This window comes from Desmodus rotundus, chromosome 1 (genome assembly GCF_022682495.2).
Source record: "Desmodus rotundus isolate HL8 chromosome 1, HLdesRot8A.1, whole genome shotgun sequence".
NCBI classification, from domain to species: Eukaryota; Metazoa; Chordata; class Mammalia; order Chiroptera; family Phyllostomidae; genus Desmodus; species Desmodus rotundus.
This window is the reverse complement of record NC_071387.1, coordinates 107,087,416-107,108,608: the sequence shown is the minus strand read 5'-3', so window position 1 is coordinate 107,108,608 and position 21,193 is coordinate 107,087,416. Positions and strand designations below refer to the sequence as shown.

Below are 21,193 nucleotides of genomic sequence, written 5' to 3'. Positions count from 1 at the left end.
TCCCATCCTCACCAAGAGTTCCATGGAGTAGGGGTTGCTCTCCCTGTTTTCTATAGGGGGTAAAACAACTTGCCCACAGTAACCTACAGGCTGGCAGGGTCCTCAGCAGCTCTGATTGGGCAGCCGATTCTGCTGATCCAGCATGCCATTACCTGCATTCGTTCTACAAAAGTGAGTTTTAAAAAGGTGCAAAAAAAAAAAAATATATATATATATATATATCTCCAGCCCCATAAACACCAAATCAGCTCCACATTTTCTAGACCATGTGATGTCATGGCATGCACCACTAGAGGAGTGTTTCCTGCTCAACACTTGTCACCCCTGTCATCTCCAGGTTAAATCCTCTCACCAAACACTACACCTTCTCTTTAGAGCACTTCTAAGACTTGAGATAGTATATTCATTTGTATAGTCGATCAACATTTATCTCTCCTACTGGCCTGTAAAGCTCCTCTGGACTGAGATAGAAATTATTTAGATTTCTGTATATCCCCAGAACTAGCATGATGCCCAGTCCAAAGAAAGGGCTTAAGAAACATGTATTGAATGAATCAAAGAGAGGATGGGCCAGACAGGGGCCATGAAAAGGCCCCATTCAATTCAGCTGAACTAATGCCACCACCAACAAGGACAGAAAGTTTCTGGGAACCTTTTCAGAGGCTAGAATGCTCCCTGAAAGAACAAAATGGCCTGGCTAAGCTATCAAACACCAGAAAAACCAGAAGGGCAGAGGACTCTCGTAATGTTACACCATACAGTCCTGGCCTTTCATGCTGCAGGATCACCCTCCACCCACTCCTTCAGATATGACAACAGAGCTGACTGCCTGAGGGCAAGGCCAGCCCTTTGCCTGTGTGCCTACATACCGGGCTCATCTCAGACATGTCTGCCAGGTGCATGCAGCGGCAGATACAACGACAAACAAGATGCCTACCATAAGCTGCTTAAAGCTGGTAAGATCTTTGATAAGAAGGGACCAGCAGCAAGGGCTTTCCAGACTTGGGGTTTGGTAAGGGCACAGGTACAAAGGCAGAAACATGGGCACACTGGAAAAAAGCAAGCTGGACCAGTACTAAGGTAGCCTGGAGCTCAGTACATATAAGCAGGAGGAGAGGAGTGAAGGCATGCAAGATACACAAAAGCCAAGCTGGGAAAGCCTCAGGAGAAGTTGTTGTACTGGTCATCCAGTGTTTTTCTTTAGCAGAGCACAAAATGCACAAACATGCACAAACCACAAATATGGTCTGCTTAGGCCACAGTCGAGTGATTAAAAACTTGGAACATTTTGCAGCAAAATGCAGATTTCCAGCTTCTCTGGAAACATGAGAAAACCTAGCAATACTGCAGAATGACTGCAGGCTGAGATAGAACAACAGCTGCTCACAAAGGATGCATACACTCTCCAATTTGCCTCAGTCCCCACCACTCCCTATTGCCCTCGCATGGGGCCTATGCCTTCACAGATGTTCCATGTCCAGCCTCTATTGCTATTTGTGCCTTTGGCAAGATATTCTCTCACTCTGTCCCCATAACAGTATCTCACAGATACACAACCTGAGGCCCAGAGCAGTACAAGTCCATATTCAAGAACATATAGTCAGTGAATCTAGTCTTATTACAGATCCCCAGATCTTCCTGGGTACCCTTTTCAAGACTCCAATTAGGTTCCCTGAATCTCAGACAAGCTTATACACCCCTGTTGCTGTAAGAAGAATGTTGGTTTCCGGTTTTAGAGAAAACAGGTTAACAAAATGAGCCATGGCTTCTTATCAAGGTGTAGAAACAGTTCCAATGCTAATTACTTACACAACTTCTCTGAACATCCTGTTCAGTCTTAGCGTACATCTCAGACAGGTCACCATTCAGAATGACTTCAGCTAACGAGTTCACCAGGGGTGCATGATGTATAATTAGGAAAACCTGACAAGAAAGAAGAAATGGATTTGCATTAAAGTGTGCATTCTTTCCACCTTCTTCCTTCCTTGACCTGCAGCAACACTGGCTTACACAAGTCCCATAATAAGCAGGAACTCCTGTGATACAAAACCAAACAATGGGTCACATTCAGGAGAAATCAGTTAACACGTTTCTCCTTCTAGGGTTCCCCCCTCCTTTCATTCAGACTGTTGCCTATTTGGCTGGCTGCTCTTTAGCGGAAGGAAATGCATTAAAAGACTGTCCCTCATGGCTGGGTGAGGCCAAATCCAGCTGAAGTGAAGCAATGTGGTAAAGGAGCAGCCAAACTAATACACTCCTTCCTCTCCACAGGCATTTCAGTGTCAAATTTGATTATAAAGATTAGAAGGTACCGGCCCAATATTTAGTTATATGGAAAGAAGGGGCTGGTAAATCTTGTTCCAATCAAGGACTTGGCAAAGGGTCAGCTATACAGAGGTCCATTACTGGAATGAGCGCTGACCCCTGCAGTGGGTTTCGGCACATCAGAATTCCATGGCAGTATGGGTAGGTGTAGCAACTGTGGGGAAGAAAAGCCACACAAGCCAGAGGCAGACCTAGTTGTGCCAGGATGCAAAATCAGAAGGCACTGGGCCATCTGGGATGGCCCCGCTACCTCACCCTGTTGCCCAGTATTCAGAGGAATGACTTTAGGAATCAGAGTATTCAAAACTGCCTCCCAAAGCTGGTTCAGACACACCTGCTACTTTGCTTTAAAATGTAAAGGCAAAACTGGTATAGCACAGTATGGGGTTATCTACTATTTGTATATAAAAAGGGTGTGTGCACACATTTGTATTTGTTTATAAATACATGGAACAAGGTTTCTAAACCTTGGCACTAATGTCAGGCCATAATACTTTGTTGAGGGGCCTGTCCTGCGCATGGTAGGATATTTGGCGGCATCTCTGGTCTATATCCACTAGATGCAATAGCACCCCCCACCCCAGTTATGACAACCAAAAATGCCTCCAGGCATTGCCAAATGTCCCCGAGGGGTTTGAAAATCACCCCCAGTTGAGCCCTGGCTGGTGTAGCGGTGGATTGAGCATGGGCCTGTGAACCAAAGGGTCACCAGTTTGATTCCCAGGCAGGGCGCATGCCTGGGTTGTGGGCCAGTTCCCAGTAGAGGGTTTAAGAGGCAACCATACACATTGATGTTTCTTTCCCTCTCTCCCTCTCTTCCTCTCTCCCTTCCCTTTTCTCTAAAAAATAAGTAAAATCTTTAAAAAAGAAAGAAAGAAAGAAAGAAAATCAGCCCTAGTTGAAAACCCTGGTAGAGAACATTTCTGGAAGGACAGAATTCCTGTAACTAGTCTCTGGGAATAAAAATCAGGGGGCTGAACGAAAGCAGGAAGAAAGCTTGGTTTTTACTTGTTTGAATTTTAAATTTTTTTAAAAATTTTTAGAGAGGGGAAGGGAGGGAGAAAGAGAGGGAGAGAAACATCAACCTATGGTTGCCTCTTGAGTGCCCCCTACTGGGGACCTGGACCACCACCCAGACATGTGCCCTAGACTGGGAATTGAATCAGCGACCCTTTGGTTCAGAGGCAGGCACTCAATCCACTGAGCCACACAGCCAGGGCTGAACTTTTTAACTTAAAAAAATTTTTTTTTAAATAAATATTGTTTAAAAAAAAAGTAAAGCCAGAAACTGGCTGCCTCTGGGGAGTGGGACTGGGTGCCTGGGGGATAAGGGGTCGGAGGGAAACTTTCCCTACATGTCATTTTGTATTGTTTGAATAGGGTGGATATATTGTTCAAAAAAATAAATAAAATTCAAATTAGAGGTACAGGCAAAATAGCCAACATGTGTTTGGCACCTACCTAAACGAAAACAAAAACAAAAACAAAAAAACACATCTGTTTTTAAACACCAGGAAGACATTTTCTATCATAAAGGCTATACGGTCTAACGATATGAATTCACCAGTGTCCAGGACTGTGGCAGGCATTGAGTTGTTAGCAATGATGATGATGAAAGAAGGTAAGTTTTCTCACCTTCATCATGGCCAAGTTCTTGCCACACTTAATCACACAAAAAAGAACCCCAATCACTGAGTTCATTCATTCCACAAATACCTCTGTGCACCTGTGTGAATGTGACCTTCATGATCATTTAATGATCTCTCAGTCCACATTCAGTGAGCACCTATTAAGGCCCCCGGACAAAGGCCAACCAACTCCCACTCATGTACGCACACAGGACTCATTCCTTCCTGGGCTCTGGATGGAGAAAAGTAAGGGGAGAGCCAGTCACTGCATGGTACAGGGAAGTGTCTGCAGGCCAGACTTGAAAAGCTGGGCCAGCCTATCTGTGCCACACTGTTACAAGTGGCAGTTTATTTTCAGCAGGACAGAATCCCGTCACACTAAATCAATGCTGTTAATGGGAATTTTCTTGGTTTTGTGGCTATGCTTGTAAAATAGTTGGTAAGGATGCTTTGACGCAGGGCTTAAGGACATGGGATTTGTACCTGTTTCGAGGTTTTCACACACTTAGGCAACATTATAATAAAGCTAAATGAAAACGCAGGGGAGGAAGGGCTCTGCTACTCAAGTTGAGGCACAGCAAATTACAAGCTATACTTTTTGTGAAATACTGAAACAAGTAATTAGGTGTCTGTGCTGCTGGTCCTTCACCAAGAAACAGAAGGAAAGGGGTTCTCATAGAGACATGGTCTGACCCCTTACTCCTCAAAGGAGACCCGACCCGTGCAAAGCTCCAACAGCTGAAGGGTCCTGAGGGTGTGTTCCATGAGATTCCTGTGGCTGAGCATCTGGTCTGCTTGGGTCCTACCAGACTCCCAGAATCCCAAGTGGGAGATGCTGGTGGATTCGTAATGAGGTGGCAGAAAAAGCTGCCAGGAGAGGCTGGGGTTTGCACTGAGCTCCGTCACACAGAGGGGCATTCAGAAGGACTCAGTACCAGTGCAGAGCTCCAAGCAAACAGAGCCCACAGAACAAGACTCCTGAGTCACCGGGAGGAGGCCGGGTCTGCATCTCTCCTCAGACCAATGGGAGACAGCCCCACCTTAAACTGAAAACAGCCCAGGGACCAAGTTAGAAGGACATTCTCTCAGCAAAGCAAATAAATACCTGTGCCATTTGCAGAAGTGAGAACAGAGTTCTGGTCAAACGTTTGACTACTTGACAGTCTAATGAGATGGCCTGAAAGTCTGGACTGCTTGTAATAAAAATATTTTTAAAGTTATGTAACTGGGTCACCATGGAGTTTTTCCCTTCTTGTAAATATTACATAACTATGAGAAAGAAACACACTGAAGGGGGAGGCAGACAAATTGGCTCAAGATGCAAATCTGGGAACTGAGGTTGCTACAAGACACCTTCCAGAAGGTGATCTGGGAATTAGAACCATGACAAAAGCTTTTAAATACAGTCTCATTAGGGGAAGTTTTTAAAACCAGAGTCGCTGTATATATACACACACAATGAGTCCTACAGTTGGGGGCTTATTTCAAAATGCCGTGAATAAGACCCAGACAGTCCACATTTCCAAGGCATTTAGAACACTCCTTGGTTGTTTTGGAAACCTCAGTCCCCATGGTAAAACTCAAATACCTCAGTGCCAGGTTAGATTTATTTTTCGTTTCTTGTTAAATTTTCATCCACTACCATAAAGAAGACATTGGCACCTCTACTCAGGGTCTAGAAAACAGAACCCCCTTTCCTTTTATTTTATGTCAATATTTTCAAGATGGGGACACTGAGAGAGAAGACAGGGCAATGTGACTGGGAAATTTCTGAGGGGCAGCAGTGTGCCAAGGTCCCCTAAATGTGAACGTGGTAGGGACGTGGGCAAATGACGACACATACCTGTGACAGAAGATAGAGCGAAACTGGCAGGCTGATTTTTGGCCGTTCTCCTCCCTAGTGAAGGTTGAGGGGAAAGAGAAAGAGAAGTGCAGGTCACACAAGTGAGCGGCACACAATACATGCAGCCGAAAGCCATCTGCCTCGAGGAGAGGCCCCCCGTCCCCCTGATTTCCTCCAGGACCCTGAGCTATTCTGGCCTGGTGCTATTCAAAAGTCCACTCTGCAAAAGAAATTCACAGCCTAATCCCATTCAAGACCGTTCGCAAGACCATGATTTTTCCACCTGAGAAATCTTTCACCATTAGTCATGGATTAGAGGCTTGACCCAAAAGAACTGGCTCCTTAAGTTACCAAGAATGTTAATGTTAATTCCCTCAGCTGGAGCATTGAGAGTCCAAGGCCCAGCCTGCCAGGAAAGGTCCCCCAGAGGCCTGTTCTGAGGAAGAGCTTTCAAAATGGGGCAGGGAGAGACTGGGGCCCTGCAGCCTCGGAAAAGCCCCTCATTTGTACCGAGCTTCAACAAGCTCCAGCTCACACCAACACTGGGAGGAGCCTCATTTTGCTCAGGGAGGTTAACTTCCTTGTCCAAGGTCACAGAGTAAAGAAAGAGAAGAGACGGAATTTGAACCCAGGTCTGAAAAAAGCCACTTCCATGCTTTCTGTCTTCCTCCTAGAGCTGCCTCTGCTAGATTTAGTTAGGGCTATAATTTTCTTCCATTTACTTATTTTTAGTAATAATCTCCATCTTCTATCTCCAAAAAGAAAGCTACGCCCCTGTGAGACACATCTGCAGAGGCTGAAGCCCCTTCAGATAACTACCTGGCTCTGTCCCACCTCCTACTAAGGCCTCTGCCCCCCCCCCCCCCCCCCCCAGTAACTATGGGAGGGACTGGAAAGAAGGCTTCTGTTCCCTGAAGCAGCATTTCTCCCAGGGAAAGCGCAGAACCAGCAGCTCAGAATCCCTTGGGGAGGGGGGGCAGGTTAAATGTGGAGACTGCTGGTCCCCCCAGACCCAGTGGACCAGCACCCGAGAGTGGGGAGAGCGCCTGAGGATGTGCACTTTTAACAGGCACTCTCCCTACGGGGGGTGTGAGCCTGCTGACGGGGACAGTCACTGACCGGGGAACTTTTCCTAAGTGCACCCCATCCCTTCCTGTCCATTCAATGTGCAAGGTTTGTGGCTCACTGGACCTTCTCCAAATCAATTAGCCTTGGCAACTACCAGAAAAAACTTACCAAGGATGAGAACACCTCAAGAGAAAGATGCACAGAAGCCAAACCCCTAAAGTGGCAGAGGTTTCCTATTTCATTCTGATGTCAGTATTCTTTTTTCATTCACTTTTATAGTTTTTACAGTCTAACACTACCCCCTGCAACACACTGTCCACCCCCTCCACTACTCTCAGGAAGAGGAAAAGAAAAGAAAATGAATGTGCTCTGAAAGGATCTCTCACATGCACAAAGCCTCGGACCCTTATAAACCTCCCTATTCAAGGTGACTGTTTTCCCTTCTGAAGACGACCTTCAGCCTGCAGGAGCTAAGGGACCAGGTCCCCACACCTACCTTGTCCTGGTTCTCCAGTGAGTACACATAGAGGGGCAGAAAGAGTCTGTTGAGCAGGTGGTCTGTGAGCACATCATTGAGGAACTCACAGTTGATGATCAGGATGTCATTAAGATAGTGCAGGTGGTCCAGGTGCTCAGCCACCAGGTCACTCAGTTTCCCCCGATTCCGGTGCCTGCCGATAAAAATGACCACCTCAGCCTGGAATCTGAAGCTCAAAGCTTGGTCCTAGAATCAATGGCCTGAGACTTAGATCACTGGGGCGCATTTGCTCGTACAATAAATACTGAATTTGTTTTAGGAGACACCTGTCCTGGCCCTACTAGTGGGATTCACAAAGGGAAAACGGGCAGGTATACTCTAATCAATTGATTTTAGGGGACTCCTGGGGTCCCCACATCCTCTGGGGGGGGCCTCCGTCTAACTCACCCTCCACCACCACCACAACCACAAAACAAGATGGGTAAACAAAGCAAAAACCAGCTAAGCTCTTAGCAAGTCATTTCACAAGAACAGCCACTAGCCAATGGGGCAAGATCCTTTGGCTTCCAAGATAAGCAGTATTAATGGAGCAATAAATCCTTGCTAATTAAAATGCTCCAGAGGAGTTCTGAAGAGAAAAGCATGTCTCAGCAGCTGCGTGGGACCAACTGGCCCTGACCATATGTGGGGCAGAGGCCAAGGACAGGACACCCCACCCCAGGCCCCAGAAGGTCTCTGTCTCCTCGCAGTGAGACAACAGTCATGCTGGTTGGGCCCCACGGGTGAGTCAGTGTCAACCTCGCCAAGGATGGCAGAGCCCTTGGAACAGCTGGTGGGCACACCTTCCCCACTCCCAAAGTGGTGTCTGCTGCGAAGAGCAATCTAGATAGGGCAGACATTTTGATTGTAGCATCCAAGTAATAGATGGCCATTTTAGAAGACAGAAAATTCAAAAAGAAAACAAAAGCAAAAAAAAAAAAAAATCAAAGTCTCCTATAGACCCACCACTGACAGAAGGTATCTGGGACCTGTGACCCTACAGTCTGTTTTCCCACAGTGCTTCTCCCTACAGTCACACCGAAAATGCAGGTCCCATCTATCCATCTAACCATGTCTACTTTAAAAAAATAAGTAAAATAAGGACCACTTTTGCTTCTTTTACATAAATTTGGATAATTATTCCTTATTATACTTTAATATATTTAGTAAATATCTATGGTAAATACATGTTGTAAAGCCAAAAATATAATAAGTGCCTACAAACCCACTGCCCATCTGAGACACAGAACATTTATACACAGTGTTTCACAAGCTCTTACCCTACTTTAAATACCATGGAAATTTTTCTTTAGCAAGATATGTAATGCACTTTACTTTTTAAACCTTTACTTTAAAAAAATCTTATCAAAGTAATATATGCAGGTGGGTTTAAAAATCAAATAGTACTGATAAGCTGAAAATAAAAAACAGCAGCTCCTGGCCCAGCCTGCCCTACTCCTGCCCACTCTCCAGAGGAGGTGGTGTTTAACTCTTTCAGTTCCTGTGGACGGTTCCTCCCGTATTTCTGTAAAATATGTGGGAACCTCTATTTTCTGACTGAGCCATTATGCATTATATTATGACAGAACCCTCTGTGTCCCCTCCGCTCCTTCCCCCCAACAGTCATTGGCAATTGGGGTTGATATTATCATGATTGTTCACTGCAGAGACTAACAGGGGGGTAGGGGTTAATTTCCTGCCTTGTCAACTCTTTTTTCTTTGGGGAGTTAAATGACTCCTTATGTTTCACATCTACGCCTGTTCATATCCACATGTTCCCAGTCGCTCCATCGGACCTGCCATCCACCTATCCCTGCTTCTTTCTCAATATGAGACTGAATATTCTCTCTCCCTATCCCCCCACCCCCAGGGGACCTCCTTCCTGAGTCCCTTTATTGTCCCGACCCCTTCTCTCACCAGGTCTGTGCAAAGCGGTCACTCTGGCACAGTGGTTCTCAACTGACAGCAATTTTAAAGGAGACATTTGGCAATGTCTGGAAACATGTTTGGTTGTCACTACTGGAAAAGGAGTGCTACTGGCATCTAGTGGGTAGAGGCCACGATGCTGCTGAACACCCTACAATGTACAAGACAGCCCCACCCCCACGATAGAGAATTAGCCAGTTCAAAAGGCCAACAGTGCTGACTTTGAGAAACCCTCTGCAACTTCTATTCATCACTCTAGGGCCAAAATTGCCCTCTTAATCTTTTTTAAAAAACTGATGCACTGAGATATAATTCACATACCATAAAATTCATCCATTTAAATTACAAAATTTAATGGGTTTTAGTATATTTGTAGTTATCCCACCATCATCATCATTTTAGAACTTTTTTACCTGCCCCCTCTCAAAAAAGTCCTATACTCATAGCCAGTCACTTTCTATTTCCCCGATAAATCTCTCTCGTCCAGTCCTAGAAAACCACTAATTTACTCTCTGTCTCTACGGATTTGCCTATCCTGGACATTTCACACAAGTGCGATCATACAGTATGCGGTCCTCTGTGACTGACTTCTTTCACTGAGCATAATGCCTTCCAAGTTCATCCACGGCATAGCGTGCATCGGTACTGCACTCCTTCTTATCGCCGAATGCTACTCCACCACATCCAAATACTACATTTGGTCTATCCATTCACCAGCTGCCTAGCACCCCTTCTACAGGTGTACTGAATTTACTAACCCTAACCCCTTTGGGAGGTATCTGAGGTGTTTCCAGTTTTCCACTGTTACAAAAAGTAGACTGATGGGTGAGACTTTTTAGAGTAGAGAAGTCCATATTCTGCTGACATGTAGGCAAGTAAGTTTTGTTCTAATGTTTATTTTTCCCCGATAAAAAGGAAATTCTCCCCTAACCACTCTGTCTACCACACGAGCACCCCACGAGGTCACTTACTCCTCATCAGTCTGCACACAGTTATCGAGTTCGATCACGTGGCTCCCGATGAACCAGACCAAATTGGAGAAGTAAGGGACAGCGGTTTTATCTCTGATATAGTGTAGCATAGCCTGGTTATCCACTGAGTAAATTCACAAAAGAAGAAATAAAAAGAGTCAAGCTACTGAAAATAACGAGGAGAGATTTAAAAACAACAACAGCAGCAGCAACAAATAATAAAAAAACCTGCTATTACAATCTGAATCTATTGTCTTTCCTGAAAATGGTTATCTTACTCATAAAACTATATTTGTCAAGGCAGTTCTTATGCTATGTTTATGATTAATAAAATTAATTAACTGGACTAAACATTAATAGTGCATTAGAAAGCCTACTCATCAGCGGTGTGTTTAGCTAGATTACAATGAAAGCTACACCATTCTAAGCAAGTTTCCTATGTTTACATGTAATGATAAGTTAAGACAGTGAAAAACCAGAGGTTAATAACTTACATGATACTGGAATAAGGAACACGGAACTCGTCATTGAAGGAAAGGCAAAAAACAGACAACGGTTAACAGGGTTAGGAACAGGGATGGTGAGACAGCTGCTCAGAGGGAGAAAGTTAGGGCAGGAGGCATCTAAGCGAAAGACACAGGTTAGAAGAGAACAAGAGAAAATAGGCAACAGGAGGCTGCAGAACTGCAGCCGGGACCAGGTCTCAAACCAGAAGTCTGCCGGGCTGGCCAATGACGCAGTGAGTGAAGCCAGCGGGCCCAGCCTGTGCACTGGGGAGCATCACCCCACAGGGGGCGACTGCTACTGGCACCAGCTCGCCACCACCCTGTAGGACTGTGGGCCTGGAATAGCCAAATCTACATCTTCAAGTCAGAAATCTAGATTTTTACCCAAGATCTTCTAATTTTTAGCTACTGGAAACTATATATTTAAAAAAATATATATCTAAACCAATGAAAACCTGTCTGAGGGCTGGATTCGCTGTCAGCCCCTTAGACTGAGACCTCTGGATAGGTCCCACTAAGCTCTCAGAAAGGCTCTTCAGTTTAACACAGTCCCAGAGTCAGGCTGCATGAGTCCCTGAGATGCTCCCACCTCCACCCAATTGGGGGTCATCTCATGTACTAACATCCTAATTCATGAAGGTCAAAGCCCTTGGTGCCTGAGAAAATAGTCCCAGCTCCAGTGTGGTGATTACAGGAAAAATAACCCCAGCTTTAGGAGGAGAAAGCATTGCCTTGAAGGGCAATTCCAGGTCAGGGAACTTCTGTGCAGCCAGCCTTTGTGCTGGTGTGGGCAGGGAGCCGTGGAAGGCTTTCTCCTGGGGGCAATGATTTGGGCATTAAGTACATATTGAAAGAAACGTGGCTTTGGCAGCAGGCTGAGAATACAATATTGCCCCCTGCTGTTCATGATGTGAAATGCTCTTATTATTTAAAGGTAACACTCCCCTGGAAGTGTATTTTATAGGCCAAAACACAAAAATTTAAATCTAACATTTAAAAGACAACTCTACTTTATCTAATGATCACACGGCTGCTCCAAGTCCCACATATGCCTCTCTTAGGATGCTACTAGTTCTGTGTCAGCACTAAGACTTTAACGTGTGGAGCTGAGGGTGCAGGGAAAAGACAGTTGTACAAAATTTTCTGTAAGGGGCCAGCTAAATGTTCAATGACTACAAGCCTTGAAAACAAGTGGGCTCCCTGTTGTCACCAGAAAGTTGGATTTATAGACTCCAGAGAGTGAGCCCCAGCTGCCAAGGTAGAAATTGTAAGGAAAACTTACCTTTGTAGACGTTCAATGTGATGGTTCTGACAGCAATTCTAACCATGCTTTCAGGGTGATTAAAAAATTTGATGGCTTCTGTGTACAGGGCAAAGTCATTAGTGTGCTAAAACAGAAGAAGTACCGAAAAGGAATTACAAGGTAGTAAGACAGCCCGCCCCAACCCCAGCTTTCTGAATCCTATCAGAGACTTCAGTAAAAGCCAAAGAAGAAAAAAAGTTACCAACATGGACGTTAAACCAGTGCTTCACTCCCCACAGGGAATGTGGGTAGGGACAGGGAGGGGAGACCATGGAAGAAATAGAAAAGGGTTCAGAGCCAGGCTCATGATCTGTTCTATCACTTCACAGCTATGTGATGCAGTGTTTCTAAGCCTCTGTTTCTTCATCTAGAAAATAGGGACAAATAATTCCTACTTGATAACTGATAGGATTAAATGAGGTTATTTCCAACACAATGCTAACCTAAGCAAGCTAACACCTGATAAGCACTAAATAGTAATGGTAGTTATTATTACATGCTGGTAAAAAAAAGAAAAAAGAAAAAAGAAAAAAAGAAAAGGAAAAAAGGGCAAGTGTCAAGTTTTACTACATTCAGAATCTCCCTTGGCAATTACACAGGGTGGGACAAAAGTAGGTATATGGTTGTTTGTATGGAAAATAATGCAATAATAAATAAATAATAATACAAAACCAAACTGTTTCATGTACAACTGTAAGCCTACTTTTCCCCCATCCTGTATATTCCTCTATTTGGAAATACTGAAAGTATAAACATTATAACGATGGAGGAGGGTCTTAGAAACCTTCTGACATTAAAAAGGGGTCATCAGAACAAACCAAAACAGCTCAGAACCACGGAACTCCACTGCTGGAGCCTAAAAAAGCACACGATCTGAGCCTCGAACAGAAAGGCAGCACGCTGGCTGCCCTCTTCTGGCCAGTGCGTCCACAAGGCTCCGGAGCCAACCTCAGAGCACTCACACGCAGTGAGGGAGTGCGGGAGAGGCTGCCTCCAGCGAGGCGACAACTGTCCAAAAAAAATGGCACACACATGAGATGGAGCACTCGAAATCAAGTGTTCGCTTAATAATTGGTAGCTACTCTACTGGCCCACATAAAAGAGGAAACCAAGCCCACCTCAAAAATGAGGCTCCAACCAATCCTCTGGTGACCAGCAGGATCTTCTCCCAGAAGCATCACTCTGGCCCCAGAATCCTGGCGTCCTGCTCTCCAAGCTGGGTGCCCTCTGAGCTGGGTGCGCAGAAGCCCAGCTGCATGTGAGTGGAGGAGGGAGAGTCTGTTCCTCTCTCTGATCTGAATTTCGCAGGTGGGTTTTCTCCCACCTGGGAGAGCCCCTCAGAAAATGCTAATGTCACCTATCTGGTTGCTGACACATTTACTGAGCACCTCCTGTGTACTAGGTACTGGGCCACGCAATGTTTTTTTTTTTTTTAATATATTTATTGATTATGCTATTACAGTTGTCCCATTTCCCCCCCACCCCACTCCATCCTGCCCACCCCCCTCCCTCCCACATTCCCCCCCTATAGTTCATGTCCATGGGTCATACTTATAAGTTCTTTGGCTTCTACATTTCCTACACTATTCTTACCCTCCCCCTGTCTATTTTCCACCTATCATCTATGCTACCCCCCTCGCCCCCTCCCACTCCCTTATTGACAACCCTCATGTTCTAGTTGTTTGCCTAGTTTGCTCTCATTTTTGTTTTATGTGTGGCCGTTAATAACTGTGAGTTTGCTGTCATTTTTACTGTTCCTATTTTTGGTCTTCTTTTTCTTAGGTAACTCCCTTTAACATTTCATATAATAAGGGCTTGGTGATAAGGTCAAGTTAAAGAAGCAATGTTTTTTCAAAGAGCCACATAGTTTTGGTGATTAGAAGCTAGTAATTCTTCCCTGAGGCCAGCTCTTCCCCACTACTAATCTAGACATAGAAAATCAAGGTTCAGGCCACTGTTTCCACATCATATGGGAACAGCTAGACGGATTCTGCCCAAACTCAGAGGATACGTTTGGGACTGATACAGTCTGACTTCAAATGCAGGCTGCAGAGCACTATGAAACCACCAATCAGAAGCTACCTGCCAGGCAAACAGCATGTGGCTGTGTGACAGCTGGCCTCCAAGATGGCCCCATGACCCTAACCTGTATTCACACATTTGTGTCATCCTCTCCTGCAGCAAATCAGGGCTGGCCCTTTGTGGACTAAAGAATACGGCACAAGGGATGGTGTGCGGCTTCACTGAGGCTGGGTCATAAAAAGTACTACAGCTTGCCTTGGTCTCCTGGATCATTCGTTCTGGAGGAAGCCGGCCAACGTGCCATGGGGGCCTTCAAACAGTCCCTGGAGAAACCTATGTAACGAATTCTCCTGACAGCACCCAGAATCAACTGGCCAGCCATATGAGCAAGCCACCTTGGAAGCAGATCCTCCAATACCGACTCAGCCTTCAGATGACTGCGGCATCACAAGATACCAAGCCAGAAATGCCCTGCCAGGCCACTCCCAAATGCTAGACACACTGTGTGATAAATGTGACAAATTCTGATTAGTGAGACATGAGAGGAAGTGTGCTGGAAGGCTTCTGGGAAAGAAGTTTTTTGGAAGTTAAAGAGACCAGAAAGGGAAGTGATCTCATCAGGCTTTTTGGCAGTGGCATGTGAGCATGTGATGTTTGGAGCTGCTGCAGCCATTCTGAGACCATGAGGGGTTGAGCCTGAGGAAAGATGCCTACTGTATGGTCAGCAGAGCAGGAAGACGGAAAAGCCTGGGTCCTTGCAGTGGTTGAGCCACAGGATGAACTGGCCCCAGGACAGGTGGCATCTGTACCATTTGGTATGAGACAAATTGACCTATTGTTCAAGCTACTTTTTTTTTTAATCCTCACCTGAGAACATGCTTATTGACTTTAGAGAGAGAGGAAGGAAAGGATAGAGGGAGGGAGAAAAACATCGGTGTGAGAGAGACAAATCTATCGGCTGTCTCCTGTAAGCGCCCCAAGCAGGGACTGAACCCACAACTAGGCACGTGCCCTGATCAGGAACTGAACCCATCACAACCCTTCAGTTTATGGGACGATGTTCCAACCAACTGAGCCACACCATCCAGGGCCTGTTCTAGCTACTTTTTTAATTGTGAGAACAACAACAATTTACTCCTTTAAATTTCTAGTAATTTTCCCAAGGATTACCAGGGATGTTATCTTGTAAAGAATAGCAATAGCTATGATTTTAGGGAGCTGGGTATATACAAGGTGCTTTGAGGGCATCATATCATTTAATTCAATCCCTGAAAAAGACCTACAAGGTGTATGTTATCATCCCCATTTCTCAGAGGAAGAAACTGAGGCTCAGAGGACTGGGACTTCTCTAGGGTCACACAGCAGGGAGGTGGCAAACCTGGGTCTGGCTGGAGTTCCTATTTTTCCCACAGGGTAACATGACTCCCAAGTCAACTTCCAAGCACTTCTCCCCACCAACTATAATACTCTCAGCTTGCACTAGTTGAATTTTACATCAAAAGTAGAGAGGTAACATTAAATTAAAACAAAAATTTCAGCATGCCAAGGCCAGGCACTGCTGTGATGGGAATCAGAAAACACAAGCACAGAACTGCTTTGTAAAGAGAGAGCAGGCCACCTGGGCAGAAGGTGCCACTCTGACCAGCTGGCTCTGCATCCAAATGCACCCCTCCTCCAGCAGCCACTTACCTCATTGTAAAAAAAATGGACAGTGTGGTTGTTGAGTTTTAATGAAAGTGTTTTCAGGAATGATATGTAATATGCCATAATTTCTTCATCGGAAAAGTCAAACTTATGGACAATGATAGAATTTACATAGTTATTAGAGAGCAAATAATCTAGAGGGAGAAAAAAAAAACACGTTAATTCATGGTGGAGGAAAGACAAGCAGAGAAAATCAGGCAACAAGCCAATGATCATGTGAATATACCCAAACCAGTCAAGCTTCTGGGTGGGTGGGGTTAAACAAGCTAATGGGGAGCGGCTTAACCTTTAACCAGCAAATAAATCATCCACTATGCGTAATCACTAGAAAGTTCAAAAGCAATGCCAGAGAAAGGCCCGGCTTACCCCGCCCTCCCACACCAAACAGAAAAGAACACTTGAACATTTTTTCATTGCCAGCACAATTCAACACAGAGCTGAGAGTGTGGCAGATGAGTTGGTGTGTGGGCATTTCAGAAACGACCCACAGATGAGGGTAAAAAGCACTGTATTTTATAAAAACCTGCCCCATTTTGCCATCAAAAGTCACCCCATCATCCCTGAATGCCACCAAGGGCCTTACACATATGGATTTTTTTCTCCCTATATAGCAACATAATTTCATAAAAGCCACTTAATGCTGAACTTCTATTCCATGCTCAACACTAGGCTGAGTGCTTTACACTATTATAATTGTCACTGCAAAATGACAATTGATACTATTGCAATTGATACTGCAGAGTAGATCTCATTCTTCCCATTTTCCAGATGAGTAAAAACAGCTCAAGTTTTGCCCCAGGAATCAGAGACAGACAGTCACAGAGATGGGACTTGAACCAAGGTCCCATGTCAAAGCCTGTGTTAGTATCATCACTAATGGGGGCCAACAATGAAAACTGGGAGGCACTGGAGCCAACCAAAAAATGGCTAGCCCTTCTGAGCTCCCAGCCCCTGGCCCCTACAGAAGTGCAGGTTCAGCATGGTGACAGCTTCCAATTGTGCAAGGGAAGCTGGGTAACAGATTTTAATGCTGCATCTCCTGAATTTTGCAATGTTGGTCACTAGATCGGCTAGTTTTTAAAGCTGTGCTGGCCTGCAAAAACAGGTCTATAGACCAGCTGTGGCCCATGGGCCTCCAGTTCATGACCTTGGCATTGGGTCCTTGCTGGACATGTTCTCCTCTAAGTCCTCACCAGCCACCCTACAAAGCAGGCTCTGCTGTACCCACAATATGCCCTCTGGGCTGCCAGCCTGTGAGCTCGGCATCACCCCACCTGCCTCCCCACAGAGGGGTGAAGGCAGAGAACGATCAATACCTGCACCTACGGGCAGACACATGAGGCAGGCGAGTGGAGTGGTTCAGAGTCTGGTCCTCAGCCCAGCAGCGCAGTATCACCTGGAGTTAATCAGACATGCAAATCCTGGGCCCCTGCGCTGATCCCCTAGTCAGATCTCTGGGAGTGGGCCTGGGACTCTGGGACTCTGTGTAAGAAACCCCCCTGTGTGACAGACACTGGGCTCAAACATGGACCTGGATCCATACTGCCTCTGCCACATTCTAGCTGGGTAACCTTGGGCAAACCTCTTACCCTCCCCAGTCCCCAGTCTCCTTGTCTGAAAGCTGAAATAACAGTACCTCACAAGGCTATTGTGAGCATTAAAGATAATACACAAAAAGCACTAACAGTGAGGGACACACAGTAAGCACTCAATAATGTTAGCTGCCACTATTCTTATTACTATCACTTGGAAATTCATAATTTCCACCACCATATTCCCAGGACTGAACACGGATGCTCTTGAGTGAATGGAAAATAAGCCAGTAAGTTATTTGGCGCCAAAGAGGTACCTAATTTAGGCCAAAGTATTACTGAAAAGACAATTTGGAATCACCAAACACAATGCCAAGGGCCACCTGGCAGCCCAGGGCCATGAGAGGCTATGGCATGGGCCACAGCTGGTTCCCCCTCAGAAGCCAGCTCTCTAGAAAAGCCGCTGCATTCAGAAAAGCACGCTGGGCATTCTGGCTTTCCAGACAGGCCGTGAAGTCTGTAGTCTTAGAACAGTTTTCACAATCTCCTGGTCAGAACAGTTACCGAGGGAGATATTGGAGCCTTACTGTTTAAAAATGAGGTAATACATTCCACAGATCTTGGGTGTGCAGCTTGATATATGTGGAAATGTACATATGTACGAATGGTGAGAACATGTACCTATGTACTGATACATATATACACCTCACAAACCTTAGGTGTCCAGCTTGATGAATTTTTGCAAATATGGACACAATAAGCACCACCCAAATCAGACACAGCACATTCCCAGCTCCCCAGAAAGCTCCTCATGCCCCTACCCAGTTATTACCCACTCTCCAAAGACAACCCCTAGTCTGACTCCCATCACCACAAACTGGTGCTGCCTGTCCCTAAACTTCACATGCACGGAGTCCCAGTGTGCACCCTCCCTGCCTGGCCTCTTTCCCTCGTCACATCTGAGAATTACCCATGCTGCTGCACGTAGTGGTAGGAGTTCATTCCTTTCCCCCTTGTGCTACATAGTATTCCAAGCTTTGAACAGCCCACAATCTACCTACCTAGAATCTTAACCTGTAACCAGCAGCCCAGGCGATACTGCCACCTAGAGCACTCCTTTTTCATTGTCTTTCTGGCTATGGATGAGGATGAATGAGCTGGCAGGAGAAGGGGCTACTGAAATGTCATGTTGAGCCTCGTTGGGACTGGTTAGTGACTTCCGGGCCACCACAGGCACAGACACCAATGCTGCCAGCTTCAGATGTTCGGTCATGAGCCTCTGGGCTGTATTCTTGAGCTGGAAAAGCCACATGCTCCAATCATTGCCCAGCGGGGACTTTTCCAGGGCCTCCACGAGATGATTCCGTGGGTGGTGGGGGCCACCATGGGGGCAGCAGAGGTGCCTCTATTATTTGGCTGGGATTTTTCTCCTACCCCCTCACTATGTGGCCGACTTTCTGTGGCATCCTTTTATAATAAACCCAGGAGTCTATACGTAATCTCAGTCTCTCAGGCCTCCTGTCACTTAGGTCACCAAACCCAAAAGGCAACAGGTGCACTTGTGAAATGGCTGCTTGTAATAGTGAAAATCTGGAAACCACCTAAATGCCCATGGTCAAGTTAAATATGTGAGGGCCCAGCAAAATGCAGGTCTTGCACCAAACGAGGCAAGGATGCATGAACGGACAGTCAGAAGGTCTAAGATACACTGATAGGTTGGGCAAAAATAAAGCAAACAGCAAAATAGCATGAGCATGCTGAACTACTGGGCTGAGATTCTCCAGAACTTTTGCTTTCTATTCTTATGTTTGATTTTCTTTGCTGTTGTTGCTTTATAATGAGGACATTTTCTTTCTATAATCAGAAAATAAAAATAAGAGCAAAAGTCATCTATCCTCTTGCTACCATTAGTCCAACTTCTATAAAAAGGAAGTGATTTCTGCCACTTTGGCAGGACTTACAAAAGTATTCTGGTGAATTCCCCATAAAGCTGGTGGCATCTGCTTGGGTTTCTCATAGAAGGGCACCCTTTTTAGACATATAAGAAAATCCATCTGATTCAGAAACCCCAGAATTTTAATTGTCCCATTCCCATTATTAGTCCAGTAGCCTGTGCTTAGAAAGCATTACCATAAAATAGACATTTGAGGGAATGCTAAATTTAATGATAAATTAACTCTTCTAGACACTTCCATCTATCTGCCAGACCTCATACTATGCTCTGCAAACACACTGTCATACTTAATCCTCAAACTACTCCATTCCCCAGGTACCAGCATTATCTCCACTGCGGCTCAGAGAGTTCACTGCCCAGAGCACATGCAGAGAATATGTGGCAGAACCAGCCTGAGGTACAGTTGGAGTCTGAGCGCCACTGAGCTGAGTCTTCCTCTCTTGGAGTTTTCAAAAGCCACACATAATTCATATCCAGTGTAACAAACGCCGATAATGGGGGAGAAACCACTTAAGGAGAGTGAGTCAACTCACTTTCCTGAATCAGTGTAAGGAGTCTGGCAGGAGCAGCAGCACCATCTAGTGGCCACTTCTGAGAGCCACAATTCAACTGCTTTCTTACCTCTTCTTCCCCAAAGGAATGTCAATGACATCTCTACCTCCTCCCACCCACCAGAACCTCCTTTCTAACCTATCTTGGGGACCTAGAGCCTACCTCTGACACAGACATTCAGTCATTTGTCTTCTCTTTCCTAATTTCTGTGGGTAGGGCTTGAGGCTTGGTATGGTCATCTTGGAATAATAAAGCTAATTAACGGTGAAGCATCAAGAATTAGGAACTAAATCAAGGTTTCTCACCCTCAACACTGTTGATATTTTGAACCATATAATTGTTGTGGGAGCTGTCCAGAGCATTGCAGGATGTTTAGCAGCATCCCTGGTCTCCACCCATGAGATGCCAGTAGCAGCCCCATCCCCTCACCACCATCATCACCAGAACCAACAACGTCTCTGGACATTGACAAATGTCTGCCAGGGGCACAATCAACCCCAGTTAAGGAACACTGAGCTAACTCACCTGGGGTGATCCCCTTCTCAATTTTGGCCTTGCAAGAGCTGCCACCTTGGGCCAGTGACTCGAACTGTCTGGGTGTTAAATGAGGGCAGTGACAGCACCTGGCTCTTGGAGGCTTAGTGAGGGCAGGGAATAAGCTCCGCGTCATACACGTGCCAGGCGGGCAGGTGCAAAGCCCATACCTTAAATGCTCTGTGGCTGAGTTCTCCCCCAACTCTGCCCCACCCGCTGCTTCCAATGCTTGTTTTATTGGCTGATTGATTCCAACTCTCGAGTAATAAATTATAAACAAGAAATGCAAACGCCCCAGAATCACTCAGCAGTGGGAACCCTCCCTTAGCCCTTCATAGCACCACCATGCAGGGATAAACATGAAATCATAGACTGAATTGTGTGCTCCCAAAATCTCTATGTGGAATCCCTGTCCCCCAATGTGGCTGTATTTGGACACAGGGCCTTAAGGAGGTAATTAAGGCTACATGAGATCATAGGATAGAGCCCTAATCCAGGAAGACTGGTGTCCTTAGAAGAAAAGGAAGAGACACCATAACTCTGCGCACACGTAGGAGAGACCACATGAGGGCATAGGGAGAAGGCAGCCACCTGTGGTCCAGGAAGAGAGGCCTCACCAGAAACCAACCCTGAAGGCAAATCTTGGATTTCCAGCCTCTAGAAAATAATTTCTGTTGTCTAAGCCAGTATGGGGCGCTTTGTCATGGCAGCCCGAGCACAGTAAGATACACAGTAAGCACAGACATTTGAAAAACAACACAAAAATCACGTCAAACTACACGCTGCCAACGCTCAGCAGTGCAGAGGC

At 45.6% G+C, this 21,193-nt stretch overlaps 1 protein-coding gene across 7 annotated transcripts in view; it reads right to left on the bottom strand.

Moving 5' to 3' along the window:
• Positions 1–21,193, bottom strand: part of CLEC16A (C-type lectin domain containing 16A) — a 227,540-nt gene that overhangs the window by 183,193 nt on the left and 23,154 nt on the right. For 6 of the 7 annotated variants that reach the window (XM_053929204.1, XM_053929207.1, XM_045204616.3 and 3 more), the window contains 6 exons: positions 15,799–15,947; positions 12,067–12,172; positions 10,279–10,402; positions 7,361–7,535; positions 5,797–5,850; positions 1,810–1,923 (listed from right to left, as the gene is read on the bottom strand). In XM_053929204.1, the coding sequence (XP_053785179.1) occupies positions 1,810–1,923; positions 5,797–5,850; positions 7,361–7,535; positions 10,279–10,402; positions 12,067–12,172; positions 15,799–15,947 (722 nt within the window). Of the gene's footprint in view, positions 1–1,809; positions 1,924–5,796; positions 5,851–7,360; positions 7,536–10,278; positions 10,403–12,066; positions 12,173–15,798; positions 15,948–18,406; positions 21,180–21,193 lie in introns of those variants that run through there. The other variant, XM_053929206.2, reaches the window with a different exon arrangement.